Here is a 23,197-nt window from a genome sequence, read left to right as displayed (position 1 = left end):
TGCAACGACAGGATAGCTGAAGGTCCGAGAGCAACTTCAGCGGTAGCTTTAAAATCAGGGCCCCAATTTTAAATTTGGGTGCTTTCTCCCATTTTTGTTGGCCCTCTATTTTACATTTGCTTCAGCATAAGCCCCCTAAATCAAAGCCCCAAATTCTGTTACGAGAGACTGATCATTGGGACCCACTTGTCATCTTCAATCTTTCACCATCTGAGCTATCCCAACGCAAGCGCACAGGAGGGGAGAGGCTCGACGAGCACCACGCAGCCTCGAGCGGCGGCAGAGGGAGGAAAGAGCTGGCGGTGGGGCGAGGGGAGCTGGTGGCCGTGCGGGCTTGCTGGCCGGCCTTTGGGAAGGTTTGATCCACGCCACCGGGTGGAGCCGCCGTCGGCCGCACCTCCAGGGGAGGGGCTCCTGCACGGGCTGGGGCTGTTGTGCCGAGAGGAGCGCCGGGAGAGGAGGGGAGGGGCTCCGGCGGACCAGGAGGAGCACCGGTGGTGGAGGAAGCTATAGGGAAGGGGCCGCACCGAGGAGGGGCTCGCCAGACAAGGGCCGCCGTCGCTTCCTGCTCGCAGGCTTACGGGAAGGGGCTGTGCGCGACTGCGCGAGGCAGATGCTCGTGGAGAGGAATGTGGGCTAGGATATTGGCCCAACCAGAATGGGGTCTGGTGGGAGGATTTGGTGCCCCCACAAATTTGGGGTCCGTAGTAGAGGCCCTGCTGGAGTTGAATTTTTGGCCTGAGCCCCTATGTTTAGCTATGTGGGGCTTAAATAGGGACCCTGTGAGTTGCTCTGAAGAAGTAAAGAGATGGATCGGCGGAGTGACCAACTTAACAACCTCCAGATCTCCCATGATTCGGAGATCAAGCGCAAATCCTCGGGAAAGCATTAACATTACCCTAACTTTCCGCGGGCAGCAAGATCATCGCCCATCGGCCAGTCAGCAGCCAGTAGGCAGAGAAAGCTACTCCTACTACCAATTCCTCGAAAAGGGAGAAAAAAAGAAGTGACAGAAGATGGATCATGGTCGCATCTCGCATGCAGATGCCTCTGACCGCACGGACGCAGGGAGGAAACTGGGACCATGTTTAGGTTGCAAAAAATTTTAAACCGATGAATAGTAGCACTTTCGTCTTATTTGATAAATATTGTCCAATCGTGGACCAACTAAGCTCAAAAGATTCATCTCGTGATTTCCAACTAAACTGTGCAATTAGTTATTTTTTTACCTACATTTAATGCTCCATATAAGCGGCTAAAAATTGATGTAATAGAGAGAGTGAAAAAACTTAGAATTTGGAGGTGATCTAAACCAGGCCTGGATGAATGGGAGATGGGTACGACCACCCACCTGGCATGTCGGGAGATGCCGCGGCCCGCCCACATGCGCTGCGCCTGTCACGGAGCCAGGCCGCATGGACCGCCTGTTCGATCGATCGCCCTCACGGCTAGCTTGGGAGCTCCAGGCTCCGGCCGGTTGCCTCGTGCGGCCGGCAGCGGCAGGGGCAGGCAGGCAGCGACCACTGCAGCACCATCACCGCCGCTGTCATTCAACTGCAGCAGCAGTGCAGTGTGCCGCCGCGCCCACATGAACCAATCATTGGGGGGAACCGCGTGCTGTGCTCCGTGGCCACCCTGCCTCTGCCTGCCTTTAATTTATCGCGTTGCAGAGCTCGCTCGTCGCTGGGGGAGCCAGCATGTACGAGTACGACTAGATCTAGGAGTTATTAGTTGATGGTACTACTACCAGCTCTTAGCCCTCCTTTAGTTACCCAAAATCCAAACTTTGGCACTATAAAAAAGAAGATTCCTCGTTACATCAAATTTGCGATACATGCATGGAGTACTAAATGTTGACAAAATTAAAAACTAATTACACAGTTTGGTTGTACTTTACGAGACGAACGTTTTGAGCCTAATTAATCAACGATTACAGTTTGCTACAGTGATTCAGGTGGCGCAAAGTTCGGGCAACTAAACGCTGCCTTAGCTAGCCTCTTATATTAGCACCATCTGAGATATACTCTCTTTTTCTTCCCAAAAAAATTTGAAAATCTCGTTTACGAGTAGTCAAACAATTCTAAATTTGACCAGATATCTAAAAAAACTACTATTATTTTTAAGCATCCTAAGTTAATTATGGAATCTATTTTTCTAATAAATTTATTTGAATAATACAAATGTTGATACTCAATAATCATAGTTAAATTTGAGATTGTTTAACTCCTCAATCAAGAAACGAGATTTATATTATTCTTTCCGGAATGGATGGAGTATATATATGCTCAACTATGCATAATACATCAACATTATAGCTAGAGGAAACTTAATAAAAACCCCACTTCATGTCGATAAACCAGCTACCACTGACATTACACAAAAAACAAAAAATGCCCTTATGCGTATTTCTCTAGTGTTGCTCTTACCCTTCTTAAACTGATCTTCGCTTTCTCCCATACAATGTAATGATACAATACTACAAAATATGATTCTCAGAGACAGCCTCTTTCATTTGCAATTACAAAGGCAGTCCAAAATTATTTGTCTCCCAAAATACCTAGTGAATTCTAGAGGCGTGGCCCATTTACATAGACAATACAATAAACACCACCTCTGTAAATTGATCTATAGAGGCAAAATCTATAAGAGTCCCATCTTAGCTAATAAATTCGAGGTCCAGCCCACAAAATCCCAATATACAAACCCTAAGTGGCTAAGCCTCACATAGCCCTCCACTCTCGCTCTCCCACATAGCCACGCGACCATCCTGTAACTACAATCACCAGCTGCCATGATCCCTCTCTCTCTCTCTCTCTCTCTCTCTCTCTCTCTCTCTCTCTCTCCCCCCCCCCCCCCCCCCCCAACCCCTCCCCTCCTTCCTCGAGAGAGCCTTGCCACACAAGCACTGGTCAAGGTGGCCTCACCTGGTTAGCTCGTGTAGATCTTTCTTTGTCGCCCTGAATTCGGTGAGGGGAGCTCATCATCTGTACACCTCGCCTCCCAACCCCATTGACTCCACCCCCTCTTCGATCCCCATTGGTGTCAAGATCCATGCTACCAGCGAGGTGAGTGCACGTGGACTTGGCCTTTGTCTCATCCTCTTGGACGGCCAAACTTGGAGAGTAGGAGGAGAAGGGGGCAGGGAGTTGCGGATCTAGTGCTAGAGGCGGTAGCAGAGGTGACGGAGACAGCGGTGACCTAATATGCCCTACATTTTTTAATTGAGCAAGAAAATAGTAGTAGTGAAGCTATATGTTTGACCATAGTAGTAGTATGTATATTATTACACCTTCGATACTTAAACTCTTGTTACGTCGTTCAATCCATCGTCCCTCAGTCTCACCTTTCTGGTTTTCACGGGTGGCATATTACTCATACTGTGGCTAAAAACAGTATAGTTATAGGAACTATTGAGTGTTTGAATCATCTCTCTCCTTTTGTATATTGAATACATCTGTTCAGACTTCAAACCCTTTATTATCATTCTTCCATAAAAAGCATTAATGCCTCAGCTAAATGGAATAACCAAGTCAGAACAGAAAAAAGTAGAACAAGTATAAATAAAAAATAATTAGGAGATGTCACGTAAAAAAAACAGGTTCCAAAACATGATCAATTCTATTTTTTCATAGCCTGTGGTTGCAGCAGCTCGACCGGGCTGAGCCGAAAAACACCTGAAAAGAATAGGTCAAGTTGCTAAGACAAGAACCTTTGTAAGAATATGGTGTGCTAGTACTGTATACACGGCCGGTGGGCGTGTTTCCGGGAATTGTTCATCGATCATGTGCAAGTAATATGCAGCAGCACAAATGCACAATGATGATAATTAAGCATGCGGCACCACCCAAAGCCGGCCATGTGCAGCCGCAATGCATGATTCAGCGGTTAGCTCGCGATCGAGAAGCCGATCGATCGATCTCTCTCATGGTCATGGATCATCAGCTGGTAAAGCCAGCCAACCAGCCAGCTCCTGCTGCAGGTCATAGTTAGTCATATAGCATGGATGTCGTCATGAGCAAAACTGTATTTGCCCACCATGATTTGGATAACATGGCCTTGTCGGGCCAAATTGTACGTACGAAGATACACAGAGAGCATATAATATAATAGGTAGCTAGCAGCTAAGAGTAGGGTTGCATGCATCGATCTATCTGATCAAGCTAATTATTTGTCCTAATCAACTAACTGACTCTTAGTATTATACTATTATGACGTGTGTTCGTTGCCACTTGCATGCAACGACTGATGATATGATCGAACCTACTTTCAGGTATATATGCAGTCAGTTAGCGACTGCTCGATCGCCTCTTACAGGCCGGGTACAAGCAGTTTACAGGTAGGCTAGGACGCTAGGTAGCTGCACGAGAGGCGTAATCACTACAACACAAACCCCCGTATTGAAACAGATGTCTAGCACCGCCCCGCTACGAATATGCGTTGCAGCAATACAACGTCAGCCCGCATCCCACCTCCCCGCTTCCCACTGGCCATAACCACCGTTCCAATTTCCAAACTTCTCGTCTCCTCCCCTTTTCTTTCTCCCACGTCAAACCATATATATTACTAGATCTAATCTCCGTCGAGCGCTTGGAGAGGCAGCCATAGACATAGAGACCGGCGTTGATCGAGCACTTGAGTGGATAAGGTGCTGCGGCAGGGCGGAGCCCGCAACAACGTGAGTTCGGCACCCTCACCGGTCATCTTGGCGGTGAGTGTAGGCGGGTCCATGGTCCAGTCAAGTAGGAGACTGCCGCCCTCTCCGGGGAACGTCTCGGCGGCGAGCATGATTGGGAGTTGCCACAAATAAGATAACAGGGTCCAGGGGAAGAGATCCGATGACGGCGACGCTGGCCAACAGCAGATGCAGGGCTCAACCAATCCGTCTCCACCACCATCGCTTCTGATTTCCAGGTCGGATCCCTAATCACCTCTCTCTTCTGATGTCTAGGTTGGATCCCTAATCACCTCTCTCTTTTGATGTCAAGGTCCAATCCCTCATCACCTCTCTCTTCTGATGTCTAGGTCCAATCCCCAATCGCCTCTGGACTCTGGTTTTGCAGCTCTCTTCTGATGTCCAGGTCCGATCCCCGACCAGCTCTCTTTTCTGATGTCCAGGACCGATCCCCAATCACCTTTGGTTTTGCATTTGTGATAATTGCATAGCATCTTACAGGGGAAGTCACGAGTTATCATGGAGTAGCTGATTAACAGCGCCACTACCTGTAATTGGAGAGATGAGGACAAACTATTTTGTAAGTTTTTTTTGAACGCAATGGCAGGAGCTCTGCCTTTCAATTAAGTGGGAAAAAGATAGTTTATGTACAAACTAAGGTAGTCGAGGAAAGGAAAAGAACCTCCCCTCCCCCCCCCCCCCCTCAAGCGTTTAAAACACCCGGCCCACCGGAGAGGGGTCATCTGCTACCCATAATCGATTGCTCTCTTCCTTTGCTCTATATCATCCTTTATCTTTGAGGCCACCTGCAGCACTGTATGTATCTTGTTGTCGAAGATTCTCCTATTTCTTTCTTTCCAAACGTTCCAGAAGGTGTAGATTAGTGCCCCGTTCAGCCTCCTATGTTCTGATCTTGGCACTTTCGTCGTCACCTTTTCCCACCATGATCTGATATCGGTGGGTTGCACCTAGGGTTGCTGCTGGATCTGAGGGAAATTCTCCCACGATAGGATATGATTCCAAACCCCCTTCGCGAAGGGGCAACCTAGGCATAGGTGGAGGCCGGTCTCTAAAGGGCCATTGCAGAGCACACATTGTTGATGGTGTGGCCACCCTCTCCTCTGTAGGTTTTGTGCCGTTAGAATTTTATCTTGCACTAAGATCCAGGCAAAAATCTTGCATTTGTTCTCCACATGCGCACTCCAGATCAACTCTGTACTGAATGAGGCGAGCAAGCCTCTGAACTGTATTCCTGTAGGCCGAGCGGGTGGAGTATTTCCCGTCACCGGTCCACCGCCAGGTGATGGTGTCCTGGGCGCCTTGCTGCAAGTGCACATCTTGTATTCGTATCCAAAGGGACACGAACTCCTCAATGTGGACAGCGGAGGTGATTTTCCTCTGTAGCTTTCGTATCCAATTGTTGTTCCGGAGCTCTTGTTTCACCGTTCGGTTTTTCCTTGAAACTAGGCAAAACAAGTTTGGTGCTAAGTACCTAGGCGCGTGTCCATCGAGCCAGTTTTGGTGCCAAAAACTAGTCTTTGCACCATCCCCCAAAGTTATAATGATTGAGGAGTTGAAGAGGAGACGGTCATCATCAGAGCATGGAAGCTCGTAGCCGTTCCAAGGCTTGTGGTCGTCCAGTCCATTCCTGCCAAAGCCATCGTAACCGGAGGGCTCTCCCAAATCTATCAAGGTCGATGACGCCTAAACCACCCAGATCTTTTGGCCTGGTAACAGTTGGCCAGTTAACAAGGCAGTGTCCACCATTGGCGTTCTCCTCCCCCTTCCATAGGAACGATCTTCTGATTTTGTCAATCTTTTTCTTAGCCCATGCAGCTAGAGGAAACACTGTGAGGTGGTAGGTTGGCATGGAGGAGAGGACAGATGTTACTAGAGTGAGACGTCCCGCTCTGTTAAGCCATCTTCCTTTCCATTTGGGTAACCTCTGCCCGATACGGTCTATGAGAGGTTGCACGTGTATCTTTTGCAAGTGCTCTGATGTGTAGTTGCAGGCCCAAGTACTTGCAAGGGAAGGTCCCTCTATGACCGTTGAAGGGTGAGAGGGCTTGGTCTAGATCAACGTCTGCACAGCTGATTGGGTGCACCGAGCTCTTTTGTAGATTGATATGTAGTCCCGAGAATGATCCAAAAGCGTTCAGGATGGCTTTGACGGCTTGAACATCGTCATTTGTGGGGCTGATGAAAATGGCGGCATCATCCGCATACATGGAGGTTCTCCATTTTGCCGCCGCGATTGGTAGGGGGGTGAGTACCCCATGTTCGGTTGCCCGGTCAAGCAGCCGTTGAAGCGGGTCCATAGCAAGGATGAATAACATGGGTGAGAGCGGGTCTCCTTGACGGACGCCTCTGGCATGGCTAAAAGGGGTCCCCTGTCGCCCATTAATCAAGGGTGTGGAAGTGGATGTACGCAGGAGGATAGAGATCCATTCGCGCCATCGTTGTCCGAAGCCTAGGGCTTGCAGAATCTCGAGCAGGTACCCCCAATGAACCGTATCAAAAGCCTTGTGGATGTCTAGTTTCATGAATAAAGCCGGTATCTTTTGCTTGTGCAACCTTTGAACCGCGCCCTGGACGTATAGGAAGTTATCATGGATGCTTCTCTTTTTTATGAATGCGCTCTGGCAATTGGAGACAAGTTGGTTGAGTCGGGGGGCAAGTCTGTTTGCTAACACCTTAGAGAAGATCTTCGCAATGCTGTGGACGAGGCTGATGGGTCTGAAATCAGTAACTCTTGTTGCATCTGCCTTTTTGGGTAGGAGGATGATGCAAGCCAAATTTAGCCATTCGAAGCCCTGGGCGTTCAAGTTGAATAGGCTGTTCAGTGCCGCCATTATATCATCCTTAATGATTTCCCAACACGCTTTGAAAAAGGCCCCCATGAAACCATCCGGTCCTGGTGCTTTGTCGGAAGGCATGGAATATATATTGTATTTTATCTCTTCCTGGGAGAAAGGCAACTCTAGATCGGAGAGATCGTGTTGGTTGTATCCAAGGGATTGCCAATTTAGTGTGGAAACTCGTCTGCGTCGCGGCGCCAATGTGATTTTTAAAATACTCACGAATGACCTTTTCTTTCTCTTGATGAGCCACCGCGACCCCCCCATCCGTATGTAGACAATGTATGTAATTCTTTCTCCGGCGTGCGTTTGCTCGAGTGTGGAAGAACTTTGTGTTAGCATCCCCACAGCGAATGTACGTTAGTCTTGATCTCTGTCTGATTCTTGATTTTTCGATGGCCGCGAGTCCAGTGCTACGGGCTTTGAGGCGGCGACATAGGTGAAGTTCTATGGCAGTGAGCAACCTATGCTCTTGGGCTGCTTCTAATTGTAGTAGCACTTCTTTCACTATGGCGAGCTGCATCCTTGTATCCCCTATCTTCTCTTTCTTCCAACGCTTGATACCTTTTGCCACACGCGCCATTTTGATATGTAAGCGTTTGATCGGGAGAGCGGTGGCGACCGGTCTATTCCAAATGTCGTGAACAAGATCTTGGAAGCCGTCCATCTTAGTCCAGTAATTTTCAAAGCGGAAGGAAGTGCTGTGATTGTGGTCAAGTTGTCCCTGGAGTAGCAGCGGTGTATGGTCCGACATGAGCGAAGGAAGGGAGTGCAAGAAACACGATGGGAAGGACAGCTCCCACTGGGGGGTACATAGTAGTCTGTCGATTCTAGTGAGCATGGGGTTTTGCTGTTGATTGCTCCAGGTAAATCTGCGGCCATTTAGCTTGATTTCTTTGAGTCCCAAATGATCGATCGTCGCTCTAAATGCCCCCATGAGACGTCGGTTGAGATTGGCGTTGTTCTTATCTTCCGCCTGGTAGATGAGGTTGAAATCTCCGAGGATGAGCCATCTATCATTCTCCGGCGGCGGAATGTTTTTCAGTTCTTGGAGGAATTGAAGTTTGGCGTCCTCCCCTTGCGGCCCATATACCACCGTAATTTGCCACCTTTTTCCATCTGCCCTCATGTTGATTTGCGCGGTTATAGTGTTCGCGGTAAGTGCAATGTCGGAAAGGTCGAAGAAGTCTTCGTTGACCGCCAGGAAGATGCCTCCACGTGTTTGTTCCGCCGGGAGCACACTATAGGAGTTTTCAAATTTCGCTCCGACTGTTCGGCGAACCACATTACTGTTCCATAGCTTGCATCTTTGTTTCTTGTAAACATACAATGGTGGCGCCGGTGGTTCTCACGAGCTCACTGAACCGAGTCCTGTCGGGCGCCATCATTTAGCCCCCTGACGTTCCAATTAAGTACCTGGCAATTCAGCTGTGCCATATGTCAACTAATGGTACCCTACGTAAAATAATTCTTCGGAAGTAGGACAAGTCGGAAGCCATTTGTTGGTTCAGTATAGGCAATAGGCATCGAGTTAAGCCCACAGCGGCATAAGCACACACAGATTACGAAAGCATCAACTCGTAGTGGCCGATACAACTGAAAGCCGCTGGCTGTCGGCACGACGATACAAAGCACTTGCTCCCTGCTCGCTGAATTTTTGCTACATCTAACTACCAGCTGACGGTTTGTTGCAGTGGGGTGGGATGGCGACTGTAGGCCTCTGGCTGTCGTCGAACCCAAGCGGCACACAAAAGATGTGGAGCTCGAAGAGCTTCCGCAGTGGCAAACGATTACTACCATTATTACAACGGGCAACCCATTTGCGACAGCAGTCATCTAGGCGTGCGGCAGCGCCTCCTCGGCGTCGAGGCCACACAAGAGCCGTCATTGCCTTCACGGCGTCGTCATTAAGTGGTCCCTTGTACAAGCTGAAGTAGCGCAGCAACACGTCATCATGGCTGAGTCCTCCCATGTCGAGGATGCCCAGTCTTTTCATCAGCACTAAGCCTGGCCCTCGCTTGGGTGTCACCCCTTGGCCAATTCATGGCGGCTATGCGGACGCTTCTTCGCGCCGGTAGCAGGGGCTTCTTGCGTCGATTTGGTGTGCTGTGCTGACGCGGCTGGACCTGCAAGATGGGTGGAGGCAGGGACTTGTGAAATCCCCTGTAGGAAATCAGATACCAGTGCATCATTGGCGTTCGTCGTTTGGCCAGCATTGTTTACCTCCTCGTCGTTGGCGTTCTGTTCCGGCCGTAGTTGTTGAAGTTCATTTGCCATGTGTGTGCGGCTGGGGCTAGTTGCCGGGACATCCCGCGGACACGGCGCCTGGAGTAGACGCGCCAGGGCGGAAACGCACCACCTGGGCGTTTCTGGCCTGCTTTGTGTGGGCACGGGAGCGTGCGGAGAGGGCCTGGCCTCCTGGCGTAGACCTGGCCCATGCGGAAGCGTCGGTCAGCCACGAGGCGTGCACGCTGCTCTGTCACGACGTCAGCGGTCGTCGATGGGGGGAACCTGCAGTTCATTCATACAAGTAGGAGATACGTTTCCGGTGAGGTGCCCCGAAGAGGAGTCGTTAGTTGGTTCGTATGTGCCGTGTGCAGCGGCAACTGGAGGGTCGTTCGGTTCGCAGGTTGGAGGTGCAGAGACCAAAGGGATGACGGGCAAGTCGTCGCATTGACTCTGTTCTACACGAACCTTGGGAGGGACTTGGCGACGGGTGGTGGTTGTTGCCGTTGCGTCCGTTGAAGTCCTGGTGACTTGCAGCGCAGGCGCGGCGACGGTGATTTTGAGCGCGACGTCGTGTTCCTCGGCTCCGAGCGCGCACGCCTGTGCGGCCTACGATGGGTCGCCCTTTCCCTGCTTCGTCCCCTGGCTCTGCGGAGGGCATCAGGTGGGTGGATGACGAGGTGCTGTCGAGCCCCCGTGCCAGCATCTGCAGCGTCGCCTTGGGTCGGTTGCCGTGCACCCTTGCGAGCCGCGTCACCGCCTGTGGTCGTCTAGCGATCCCCGCGGCCGTCCGTGTCGCTGTGCAGTGGTCGTCGGCGGACCCCCACGTTCTGGACTGTGGTGTCGGCGGCCACCGTGCCTGGACGCTGAGCGTTCCCGCTCGCGGTCCTTTGGCGCCCAGCGACAGGCTGCGGGTGAGTCCGCGAGTACCACCTGTCCCCGTGGCGTTCACGGCGCCCACGATGGTCGCTGTCGTCGTCGCGGTTGCCGCCACTGGGTGTCAGCCGGTGGAGGGTCGTGGCGGTCGCGCGGCATCCTTTCTCCATCCACGATCCCGTAGTCCCACGTGAAGACTCGGGGAGCAGCGGCCCGGCCGTCTCTGCCCGGAGGGTCCTCCACCAAGTCAAGGTGCACCAGCACCCTGAAGGTGAGTCCCCGGCGGCCACGGGTATCCTGCGAACAGTGGGCCTCCGTCTTTCTGCATGACAAAGTCAGCCAGGTTACCTTTGGGATGTCGGACGGGTTGTGCGTCCAGGCCCAGACGCAGAGCGCCCTGGTGTCGGCACGGTCCAGCGAGGTCTTCTCAACGTAGTCGATGTCGCAAGCTCTAGCGACCGCCCTCTTGGCAATGCTCTCGCTCCAGGCGTGGAGGGGGATGCCTTCGAGGCATAGGCGGACGCAGGAACTTGAGGTCGCAGATTTCTCCGTGTGTCACCAGCTGCCATGGCCTTGTGTGGATGTCGAGGTTGCGATAGGGGAAGGTCCCCCGCGACACCGCCTCGTCGCAGTGGTGCCGGTGCTTGAAGTCGACGAAGAAGTCCTCGGGCGCGTGCCTTGACGACGGAGACATCTTCCGGACGAACCGGAAACTGGTGGCAGATGGCCCGCTTGATGATCTCCGGCTCAACCACCGGGCGGTTCCCCCCTAGCTAGGCCACCATGCCATGCATGGAGAGGCGGTCGAGCTCCTGGTCCATTGAGTCTACGGAGAGAGCCACTGCGCAGGTGTCCAGGGGACGGACGGAGGGGTCCCCAGGCCTGGCCATGCCGCTCGCTTGCAGAGGTGGGAAGTTTGTTTCGTCGAGGGGAGGTGGAGCAGCCTTGGGCGGTGATGGTTGCTGCCTGGCGGTTGAAAATCTTGTAGCGCACACATTGCTTTTATGTCCCTAGCGGACCGCACGAGAAACAACGCACCGGGTCCCTGCAGGTCGCCGCGGCGTGGCCAGGGGTGAGGCAGCGGAAGCATTTACCTCGCAAGCGCCGCAGCAGCTCCACACTGAGGTGATGACGCGCTGAGGTGACCTGGGTGGTTGAGGGTGTTGAATGCGCCTTGGTCTTGAACCCGGGGAGACGCCACCAGTATCGCGGGCGCACCATAGACCAGCCCTCCTCACCTTCGCTTGAATGCGCCGCACCGGACCCCTGCCACGCCCCGGTGACAGGTCTGGGTCTCCCCCCTCGGGAAGGGGAAGCACCCCCAAAGCCGGGCGGAGACTGGATAGCTGGAGGTGACAGCCCGGCAGGAAAGAGCGCTGCGCCTCCCCGACGCGGATCTGAGGCAGGATCTTGCAGGCGCAGCGCTGGTGGGGTAGAACGCCTCCCCGGACGGCAGAAGAGGGTAGCGGCGAACCTAACGCGTCGGGACGACGTGCCTTCCGTCCTTTCCGACCCGGCAGCAGCAGCAGCGGACCCGGCGGAGGTGGCACCGTGGCGGAGAAGTTGCCTCGGAAAGGGGGCAGAGGACTCCCCGTGCGCCGCAGCGGACGCACCGGGGCCCGGATGGTGGGGAGACGGCGTACGGGATGAGCAGCGGCGTAGGGTTGTTCGATCTGTGGCCATGAGCCACCGCGGGCGGCGCTAGCGGGATGGGGAGGACGGCCGCGGGGAGGGGAGCGCGTAGAAACACGCGGGGACCGGGGGCCGCGGCCGGCGGCGGCGGATCTGGGCTGGTGGGCGGCGTACGGGGGCGGGGGCGGGGGTGGGGGCGGAGGAGAGGAGCGTAACGGTTCCATTCACTCAATTATCTAAGACCGCTGAACATCCCAGATGGGAAGAAATTGAGCAATCTCCTATTTATTTTACTTCTATAATTTTCCTACTCCGAAAATCTACTATTCTCTGACTGATGGTTCGTGAATTGTTATATTTCCATGTGTGATTATTATTAGTGCTTTGACATAGAGCTATCGTCGTTTTCTTTTAACTTGTGCAGACCGCAGACAAAGGCATATCTTCTGAACTTTTCTGCTTTGATATAGAGGTACAATGTAATTGAATAATTAAGGTTGTAATAAATAAAATTTAATATCTAGCAAGATCAGCCAAACCCTTTTCCCAGTATATACACTTGCCTGGATCTATATAAATATATATTGACAAATCTGTACGTAATTTAGTCTAGCTTCTAGATAATGTATTATTAATGTACGAGAGAGGTCCGTATCATGCATCATAGTACATGAAACTAACACAAGTATCAGTCTTCTAGATCAACAATCATAGTCTTGAGTATTTGGAAGGTGTGTTTTAAACATAATTTTCCTTTCGGAGACACTGCTCACGGATTTGTTCCATCTGGTAGCACGCTAACTTCCCTCAGCATGTTTTCAGTAAAATACTTGGGATTAAATTTATTTTTCACTATTTTTGAAGTGTAATGGGCTTCTGCTCTAAACCTGTATGCAAATTGTAGTATGACTCCACTGTGCTAAGGTTGAGATGTAATCCAACTCTGCAAGTCAAAGATTAGTATATTAACCATTCTAATTTTAATTTTCTTATATTTTTGGCGTGGACTGTACATTGAAAGATTTACCTATTTTCCTTTGCATCCAAGATGTTAAGCAGATCATAAAGGTGCAGGGTCACATGATGTATTTCTACAATAGTACAGTGAGGTTAGTTTGTATGATAAACAATCAACTAAGTTGGAATCATCTAAAAAGAATGTACCAACAGAGCAGGCATGCAACTATGGCAAGGTGGACTCATTTCATTTTTAGACTGAAAGTGTGTTGCCATGTAAACCTAGAATCTGAATCCTCACATGATTAATTCTACTATGACTTCAGACATTAATGACTGGCTCACTTTGGAAATATGCTGATAAAAAATTCTCTGAATCTGCAGTTGCAGAGGCGCAGTGGTGGTTGTGGCATTGCATATATGATGTTTATTCTTCAAAGAAGAGCAGATTTGATCAAATTACTAGAAGATTTCCTATTGCTTTTCGAAAAACACTAGAACATGATTGAACTAGTCATGGCTTTTTAGTACAGTTTGTGTGACCTTATTGAGATCATGTTCCTGTAATTTCGATGGGAGCTAGTTTTGTTGATAATGTTGTGAATTTCATATATAACATTTCATACGTAGGGATGTTTTTTAGAGTATTGTACCAAAACGCTTGTATAATTACTATATGTTGCACCTTTTTTCCTTGCAGGATTGATGAAATAGGAACACGTGATGAATGGATGGTTGGTGGCATTGTAGATGGCTTATTTGTGTTTTGTATATTTTATTCCCATATGAATGTTGTAAGCAGAAAAATGTGCCCTGGATTTTTCAGATGGTGCTCATTGTAACGCAACAATTGCTTAATATATGGCTGAGTTTTTTATTTCTCATGTGTGAGATGATCTCCTAATTTTCCATTATATTGCAAATGGATTATTTATTTATTTGGGTCCAAATTATAATTTCCAATATTAATGTTCATTATATGATTTATTATTCCTTGTTACCCATGTAAGCGTTGCAACAATCCAAACTATACGTAGCAATGAACCATAGAAACCATTCGGCTGCAGTTCAGTACAAACACATGTAAGCAGTTGCAATAGCCATCAATATCCGTTGCAAGTTTGCAACAGTTATTTGTAAGTATTACCAACACATATGTAAGCGTTGCAATAGACCCTTGCAACACCACTTCTGGCAACGCATAATAATGCGTTGGTATAGACTTCACCAACGCATATATGGACTTTTAGCAACGTATATATGCGTTTGCAAAAGGGGGTGTCATTTTGTAGTGAATGAACAATCACCTCTAACCAGCAGAGATGCATGGCGGGTCATTTGCGAATTCGTAAATAGGCTTAATTTTATGGGTCCACAAATTAAAATTAAGCCTATTTTCGAATTTATGGAAAATGTGTCTTGCAACGGTAATAATTAGTCATGAACAATCATGTAGGTCATATTGTTAAGTATAGTAATAGTACCTCCTTCCTTAAAAAAAGTAATTTTAAGATTCCCACCAAATTATTTTTTCTTAAGTTTAACTAAATTTATAGAAAATACTATTAATATCAATGTTTAAGTCTCTAAATCACTGTTTGCTTAAACGACCGTTTAGCCCGCTTAAACACCGTATAAACGCTACACGGTGGTGCTCCATTTCTGTTTAATCATCCGTTTACCCCGTTTAATTATCCGTTTAGCCTGTTTAATGGACTGTTTAGCCCGAATAATGGCTAAACGGTAGGTGACCGACTGTTTACCGTTTAGCGTTTAGGAAAACATTGCTCTAAATAAGCTTATATTATAAAAATATATCCCTTGATTAATATTCGGTATCATAAATATTACGACAACCTTTTTTTTTGTAGATATGGTTAAATTTAAAATTGGTTGATATATTAAAATTATTAAATAGGTATATTTATAATTCTAAAAATACATATAATTCTAGATTCAAACCAAGTTATTTTTTAAAAAATAACTCTATTTATAGAAAATAGTATAAACTATTATGCCTCTAAATAGGTTATACTAGAAAATAGATTCTATGATTGATTTGTATTCGATATCATAAATATATCATAGTATTTTTTATAGATATTGTTTTAAAAAAAATAATTGACATATTAAAAAACAAGAATTATAGAATATTGTTATACGTATAGTATTATTTTTTAGCAAAATACGTATAGTATTATTACTCGTATTTTCTTAGACTCATCATCAAATGATGGGCCAGTCGTGACGTTGACCGTCGTCGACCGGGTCCAGTGGAGGGAGGTGTGGGACCCGCTGCGCAGCCGAGCGGGGATGGCGCACGTGCGCCCGACGCGGCCGTACAACCGTCCAAGCTGGCGTGCCTCGGGATTCCCCGGCGCCTGCATGTGCACGCCACGCCGGCGCCTATCGACCTGCATGCTGCCTGCCTGCCTGCTTTGCAACGACGTACTGCGTGCTGCTACAACCTCACTCGCTCGCAGGCTTCTTCGTTCCATCCTTCCCGTTGTTCCCTTCAATAGTTCGTGCATTGCAAGAGAAGTTATAGCTTGTTTGTGCCTGCATGCCGGTTTCTCTAACGTGTATGAAAAAGAAGAGGATGACGGACCATAAAAATGCTTTGTATTCCAGTTCATTTCAGAGTCGGACTGCACATCATGCTTGGACATTTGTCATTCTAATTCATACAGTTGTAAGTGATATCAACCGGAACAAAAAAAAAAACTTCTTTTATTTATATTAGGTAGAGATATATAAATATATATTAATTTTTTTCTTGTTGTTATTGTTGTTATTGCTATTATTGTTGTTCTTATTATTTGCCAATAATCATCAGCACAAGCATAAACGACGTCGAGCAATCATTAAAATAGAGGAATGGAAATATATACAAATAATGAGACACAAATAATACTCCAGCTAGCTAGCGTGTCCTTGGCTGTCGTCGCTGGAGCCTTGAATAATACCCTGTACTCTGTACTACCCATGTCCTCTGCAGATCTGGACTGCACATGTGGATTAATGGATCGGAGCCTTGAATAATTGACCACATATTTGTAGACCACATATTTCATTGAGATTCCTAGATAATTGAGTTATCAAATTGCTTGCTGGAAAGAATCATTTGGTACTAAATCCATCACCTATATACAAATACACTAGATTATATTATATATAGTATTTAATATCATAGCCGCACGTACACTCGGCAACGACTATCAACGCCACAATTATTAAGTTTGTTTTTGTTAACTATGTGCCCCTTTATTTATAAATACAGGCTTAGTTGTTTTGTGGTTCCTCATTGTACAATCATCCTACCTGGATTTTTAAGTCCTTTTTGTTATGAGAGTTTGCATCTTTCTAGATTTTTCGTGAAAAGAAATGCCGTTATCATTTCATTCAGTGGTAGACCATGATGTTTACGGTTAATCCACCACAATGTCAGTCTTTCGGAAATACTTACAGGATATAACGGTTGTGCATCAGTATGTATATCTATACAAGTACGTGTCTATGTTTGTATCATGTTTTGAAATTATAAAAAAAAACTGCACCTTAATTAGTTGTAACAGTACAACTCTATATATATGCATGATTAATCTAGCTAACCGTTACAAGTAGGCGTTTGATTATTGGCATGATAATTAACGAAATGAAAGTACGCTGATGAACACATTGCACATGTGGCCAGTCTTGCATGCCAGGCAGCCCCGGAACCGTGCATGTGATGTGAGCCCTCTGCTCCGAGCTAGCTAGCAGGTCGCCCCCTTGCAATGATTCCACCGTTAGGGCTACTGACAGTTAGTCGTCGTGGACCCACCACTGACTAATCAGCATACATGCACAAAGCTACCAGTTTTCCTGATCTATCTGAGCTGGTGGTTAACTAACCATAGAATCGATGCTATACGAGCGAGATCCATCCATCCCATCATCGTCAAATATATATAATGCATTTGCATGCGTGCCCACGCACGCACGTACGTGATGGTGCTAGTGTATGCTTGCCTTTTAGTCGTTGCATCATCATCTCCACAGCATGGCTTTGTCGGGCACCATCATTAAGCTACTAAGTACATACTGATTATTAATCAGCATCGATCTAGTAGAGCGTGCATGATTAGTTCACCATTATATGTTGCTTACGATGCACACTATTGCTGATGATGCTGCTGCTATTGCTTTTTTCGTTTAGTTTGGGACGGAGCACTACTCCTTGTCTGCCTCATCATCATCTAAGGTTGTTTAAGTTTTGAGTTATCATGATCAGTACAGTACGTACTCTACAACAACTGTGCACACAATTAACGACTAAAGGAAGAATAAGAATATGGAATCTCGTACGATTATATTCGATTAATGGAAAGATTATTGAAGTTTATTATTAAAGGGCTAATAATGGACCACCACTTCATTGTCATGATATTGTCTATATAGAGTGATAAATGATAAGCTCCATTTGGTTCTGATGCTGATATATATAAGCTACGACCCTCAAATTAAAAGTAAAGATGATGGTCGAAATTAAAAAGATATTTTAGATATTGTCAATCTATGTTTTGTGATCGGAGAAGTGTAACTTATCGTTACAGTCATAGGATTAAAAAACTTGGGAAGTAAAATCTAGTGGTGTGTAATTTGTATTCTGACCTTTTTAAAAATCAAATTTTCATTCTATTTGTGCACATATGAAAAGGAAACATAGGGGGATTTCTGCAAATGAAAACATAGAATGAAGGGGTATGGACCTCCAGTGAGTATAATCACTTAAAAAGTTTAGGGACCAAAAAATACAGTTTGAGAGTTGATGGACCTAGATGGCACCCTCTAAAAAGTTAGTGGACTTCTAGTGCATTTTACTCTTTTAAAAATAAAATGTGCATTCTATTTGTGCACATATATATATGAAGTAAGCTTTACTTGGGGACTTTGCAGTCCATATAGCTTACAACACAACAATGGCATTTTTTATATTCATTAACGAAACCAACTTTTATAATACATTACTATTTTTAATTAAGATAATATATTTACATATGTATTGCTAGTCTAAGTTTGAAAAACATTGGAAATTGAGTTATTGTGGTAGAACCTACCCACCTAGATTCGAGTCTCCAATTTATCGTGGAGTTGTCGTATTGTGCCCATCAACATTGCTTTAATATTGGGTGAGTGTGTAATTGTGTGTGTGTGTGTGTGTGTGTGCGCATGTATGTGGGTGTACTATATGCCTTAAAGAAAAAAGTTTGAAAGTTTTGGCTCATGACAAACCTAAATGCACTTGTATTTGCAATTGAGTAAAATGTGTGTAGGCGGTCCCAAACTTGTCCTAAGGTGTCATCCACGTCTATAAAACTCTGAAAATGCATTTTTAAGTCACCAAACTTATCCTATAGTGTCATCTAGGTTCTAAACATTCAAAATATCACTTTTCTATCTGCAAACCTATAATAGGGTGTTATCTAAGTTCATACGATCGTGATCTACTCCGTTCTTTGATGTGGCAAGCCTTTTGGAAGATCCCTCATGGCTTATAGGTCTTGACCAGTGAGTCTCAAACAATGATAAGGCCCACAAGTCGGTCTTTTGCGCTCCATCTCTATGCTCCTCTCTCTCTCTCACACACACACACTCTCTCTCTCTTTTAGTGCCACCAAGCACATCTCGTAGGGTTCGAGGACCCTTCAATCAAAGTAAGACAGGGACGATCTACATGGACCATTTTCATTCACAGCCCGAGTAGTTGATTTGTAGAAGACATTCCCCCCAAACTACCCCTACTCAAGGGCCTCTAGATACATGATGCCATCCCATGACAAGTTTGCAGACCTAAAAACGTATTTTGACAGCATATTGTCCCGCAAGACAAGTTCAGAGCTCATGTATTTTACTGTCGGGTTCATAAACCCGGGGTCCCTCGTGGACCGGCTTCCCTGCAAAGGCTCGGCCCATCAGACGAACGCTGCAAACAACGCGTAGCTCTTGGGCCGGCCCAAGTACCTAAATGACAGGCCAGAAGGGCGATCCAATCTCCAACCAGAAGGCCTGACCGAGGAGGAACGGCGCCCGCTTCCGACTCCGGCCAGCCTCTCCGACCAGAGCGCTCGCTTCGGTCTCCAGCCCGCCTCCGGATGGCCTCTCCGACCGAAAGGCCTGGCCAAACACCACTTCCAACTCTAACCCGCTTCTCCGACCGGGGATGCACCGAACCCCTGCTTACAACTCCTCTCCGGCTGGTGCAATTAGAGCCGACTGGGACCAACCGACCGGAGACGCCCGCTCGGTAAGGACCAGGAAACGGACGAAGAGGATAAGGTAGCGCACTCAAGTCAACCGCAAATACCAAGGACCGTACCCTGTACACCTACAGGACAGTACCCTGTGACCTCCCTGGCATGACAGAACGCAAGCAGTGTTGTAGGCGCCGATATTTTCCCCTACAGTGTTGTGGGCGCCATCAACTCCCGTACCAGACAAATACGATAAGGCTCCCCCACGTGCCTCTAGGGCATCGACAGTGTTGCGGGCGCCGGCATTTACCGTAGAAGGCGACCACGGTAAAATCCCTCACATGCCTCTAGGCATCAACAGTATAGCAGGTACCGACATCTGCCATACCTGAAGAAGACGACGCAACCTCCCACGTGCATCTGACATTCAACAATATTGTGGGCGCCTACCATCATCTTGTACCCACTGGCGTAGGCAGCAAGACTTAGCAGCGAACGTACTCTCTCCCTCTCACTTGTAAGGCCATCCCCTTCATCTATAAAAGGGGATGCGCTCTCTTCCAACAGCTAAGTTGATTCAGATCGATCAAGTTCTCTAGTACACAACAACAGAACCGCCAGGTTCAAATCACAAGCACACGCTCAAACACTTAGCTCATAGCGGGGCTCCCGTCACTCTCGGCCCTTCCGACCGGAGTCCGATCGGACCTCTTGTACCCCCCATCTTTCTCCTTCTCGTTTGTAACCCCACTGCAAACTTCGAGCACCTGGGCTCAAGAATAAAGTCACCGACCGACTCAAACTGGACGTAGGGCACGTTGCCTAAACCAGTATAAACCCTGTGTCATTGAGTGCTAGGCCACCTCCGATCACAACGTACGGCAAAACTACAAATATTTACGTGTTGGTCACTTTCTGCACCGACATTTACTCTCTGTGGTCAGACAAAGTAATATTATTGAGTCTATCTACGCAGCACTTGGTTGTTTTCCTGGCTGTGAGCATCCATTTTTCTTCTTCACGCCTTCTTCTTCCTCCGATGCCCACTGTTCTTCTTCCTCCGTCCTCGCCCTCGCCGCCTACTTCCCCTCCCCTTATTCTACGGCAGGCTTCGGCCATGGAGGCATGGACGCCCCGTCCCCGACCTGGACCCTAAGCCGTCCTCCCGCCGTACCCACCGAATCACTAGCCTGACCACCCCCCCCCCCCCCCCCGGACCGGACCCCATTCTAAGCCTGCAGGGATTGGCGAAGAAGAGAGGGAGAGTCGGAGAGGGCGCGGAACCCTAACGCCGACTACCTCCTCGCCGGAACCCTAGGCGGCTTGTTCTTCCTCTTTGGCGCGGGCACGGTAGGAGGCGGCGGAGAAATCGAGCGTTGAACACTCGAGTATAGGTTAACATTTCTCATATTATTACATACCAGGCCAAAATGAGATATACAATGTTTTATTATTATTATTTCAAAAGGATGGCAAGAGTTTCGCCACAAATTTTATTTGGCGATACAATGCAAAAATGAGAGGTACAAACAACACAAGGTAACCAGCCAGCCACCTCAACGGCCACGGATTGAAAGGGCGGCAGGACAACGCATTCTTGAACAGAGGTACCGCAAACCGGCACTCCTGTCCAGTGCAATCACGCAACCGCATTATCACGCTGATCGAATGATCTGCCCCGCCCCCGCTGCAACTGCAATATATCGATCGTACTACTACTGTGACCTGCATTGCAGAAAAATATTCTCTCTCTCGCCCGGTCGCCAGACGCCACACGTAGACGTAGCAGCACATCACATGGAGTCTATCTAGCGTAATCTCACCTGTGGACCTGGATTAGCCAGCAAATTAACGCTGATGCGGCCCCGGTGCGCCCTCAAGGGTCAAAGCCTGCCATCTCCAGCCCGCTAATCAAAGAAATCCCCGTCGTCCCCCCATGGAGATCCACCCCACGAGCGCCCAGCTCATCATTGTCGACCACTTGCATCATCCTACAGTTCGTCTCTTTCCTCCCACCGATCTCGATCCATCCCTCTATTTATACCCCACCTCCCGCACATTCCTTCTTCACCAACTCCGGCGGCCGGTGCAGCAACGATTACGTCTTCCTCAGCTAGCTAGCTTGCTGCTTAGGTAGCTTTGGGGTGGTGATAGTATAAATTAAACATGGCGCCTCAAAGCTTGGATCTGGGCTGAGTCTCGGCCCTGGGCATGGCGGCGTTTCAGCCCAGCTTCTACCACCCCGGCAATGCCGTCATCCCGGCGGCGGCGGAGCGGGAGGCCAGCCCGGCCGCGGCGGGAGGAGAGGGAGCTGAGGTGCTCGCCCGCCGCAGCCCGGTGTCGAGCGGCAGCGGCAGCGGGAAGCGCGCCGCGGCGGAGAGGTCGGCCGGCAGCGGCAGCGGCGACGAGGACGACGACGGGGCCGCTCGCAAGAAGCTGCGGCTATCCAAGGACCAGGCCGCCGTGCTCGAGGAGTGCTTCAAGACGCACCACACCCTCACTCCGGTAAGCCTTCATTCTTCAATAAGACGTCGTTCCGAACAAGGATACACTGCAGCCAGAACGGCATGGCTGATCATTTGTTCGCTCGATCGTTCTCCCGTGCAGAAGCAGAAGGTGGCGCTGGCCAGCAGCCTGGCCCTCCGGCCGCGACAAGTGGAGGTGTGGTTCCAGAACCGCCGCGCCCGGACCAAGCTCAAGCAGACGGAGGTGGACTTCGAGTACCTCAAGCGCTGGTGCGAGCAGCTCGCCGAGGAGAACCGCCGCCTGGGCAAGGAGGTCGCCGAGCTCAGGGCGCTCAGCGCCGCGCCGGCGCCGGCGGCCCCGCTCACCACCCTCACGATGTGCCTCTCCTGCAGGCGCGTCGCCTCCTCATCATCCCCTTCGTCTAACACGTCGCCGCCCAACATCACCGCCGCGCACGCGCACGCCGCAGCAGCTGCTGCCAATGGTGGGAGCATGGCGTCTCCGGCGGCGGCGGCGACGTTGACCGCCCACCGGCAGTTCTTCTGCGGGTTCACAGACGCCGGGGCAGCCGCCGCCGCAGTGTACGGGACCTCAGCTGGGCTCGCAAAGGCGGTCAGAGCGGCCAGATAGGCAGGCTTAGTCGTTGTCCTGGCGACGCCATGGAAATGCATGGCCAAGTTGCAACTGCAAAGCAAGTGTTGTAGCTGAACCTTAAAGCTTAAACTTTTTTTCTGTATCTTTATTAGATGGGAATTCATGCAAATGTTTTTAACAAGGTTGGGATCGGTTGATGAGCTCCCCTGAGGATGCATGTCATGTGTATCCATGCATGTGAAAAGCTGTTGAAATTAATAACAGTAGATGAGCTAACCCTCTACCAGAGTTGATTATTACAGACTTATTATTACAGTTCTAATTAATCAATCCAATGCCCCGTTCTGCAATCCGTTATCTTTTTGAGGCCTCGTTCGGTTGGGGTTCGAAACGATTCCCACCTGAGTTTCCTTCAATAATTTAAATAGCGTTGGATCGGTTCCGGCCAGGAACGGCCTGGAACGGAGACAACCGAACAGGCCCTTAAGGGAATTTTCGAAACTATATATAGTTGCTGAATCATTTTGATTCAAGTGGTAGCAGAAAAGTTTAAACAATCAATCCCTGTCTTTAGCAACAGGGATTCAAGCTATTGGTTTCTGAACAGCTCGATCAACTTCATTTGGAGACAATCAACATTGGAAGTTGGTTTAGAAGTATGTAAAGGTGGACAGATGGTGTAC

The 23,197-nt window shown here is 48.6% G+C and overlaps 1 protein-coding gene and 1 long non-coding RNA gene across 3 annotated transcripts; both read left to right on the top strand.

Moving 5' to 3' along the window:
- The first annotated feature begins 4,486 nt into the window (after positions 1-4,486).
- LOC136522483 (uncharacterized) lies at positions 4,487-14,079 on the top strand. 2 transcript variants are annotated; one of them, XR_010775913.1, is made up of 4 exons: positions 4,487-4,911; positions 5,023-5,078; positions 5,174-5,252; positions 12,689-14,079. It is a non-coding gene; the product is annotated as an uncharacterized lncRNA (long non-coding RNA). The 2 variants fall into 2 exon arrangements; XR_010775912.1 differs by having other exon boundaries at positions 5,023-5,252.
- A 7,345-nt stretch (positions 14,080-21,424) lies between these two features.
- Positions 21,425-22,800, top strand: LOC136522504 (homeobox-leucine zipper protein HOX28-like). Its single transcript, XM_066516313.1, has 2 exons — positions 21,425-21,959; positions 22,062-22,800. The coding sequence occupies exons 1-2, from the start codon at positions 21,666-21,668 to the stop codon at positions 22,548-22,550; spliced, it is 783 nt and encodes a 260-aa protein (XP_066372410.1). The 5' UTR covers positions 21,425-21,665; the 3' UTR covers positions 22,551-22,800.
- The last annotated feature ends 397 nt before the right edge of the window (positions 22,801-23,197 follow it).

Source organism: Miscanthus floridulus, chromosome 18, assembly GCF_019320115.1.
Source record: "Miscanthus floridulus cultivar M001 chromosome 18, ASM1932011v1, whole genome shotgun sequence".
Classification (NCBI taxonomy): Eukaryota; Viridiplantae; Streptophyta; class Magnoliopsida; order Poales; family Poaceae; genus Miscanthus; species Miscanthus floridulus.
Note: the sequence above shows the minus strand (reverse complement) of the source record. Positions and strands in the feature narration are given on the sequence as shown.

Bases quoted from the DNA above. Each gene is read 5' to 3' on its own strand.
- LOC136522504 (XM_066516313.1), top strand. From the start codon at position 21,666: ATGGCGGCGTTTCAGCCCAGCTTCTACCACCCCGGCAATGCCGTCATC. The intron at 21,960-22,061 runs GTAAGCCTTCAT...TCTCCCGTGCAG, and splicing joins CGCACCACACCCTCACTCCG to AAGCAGAAGGTGGCGCTGGC.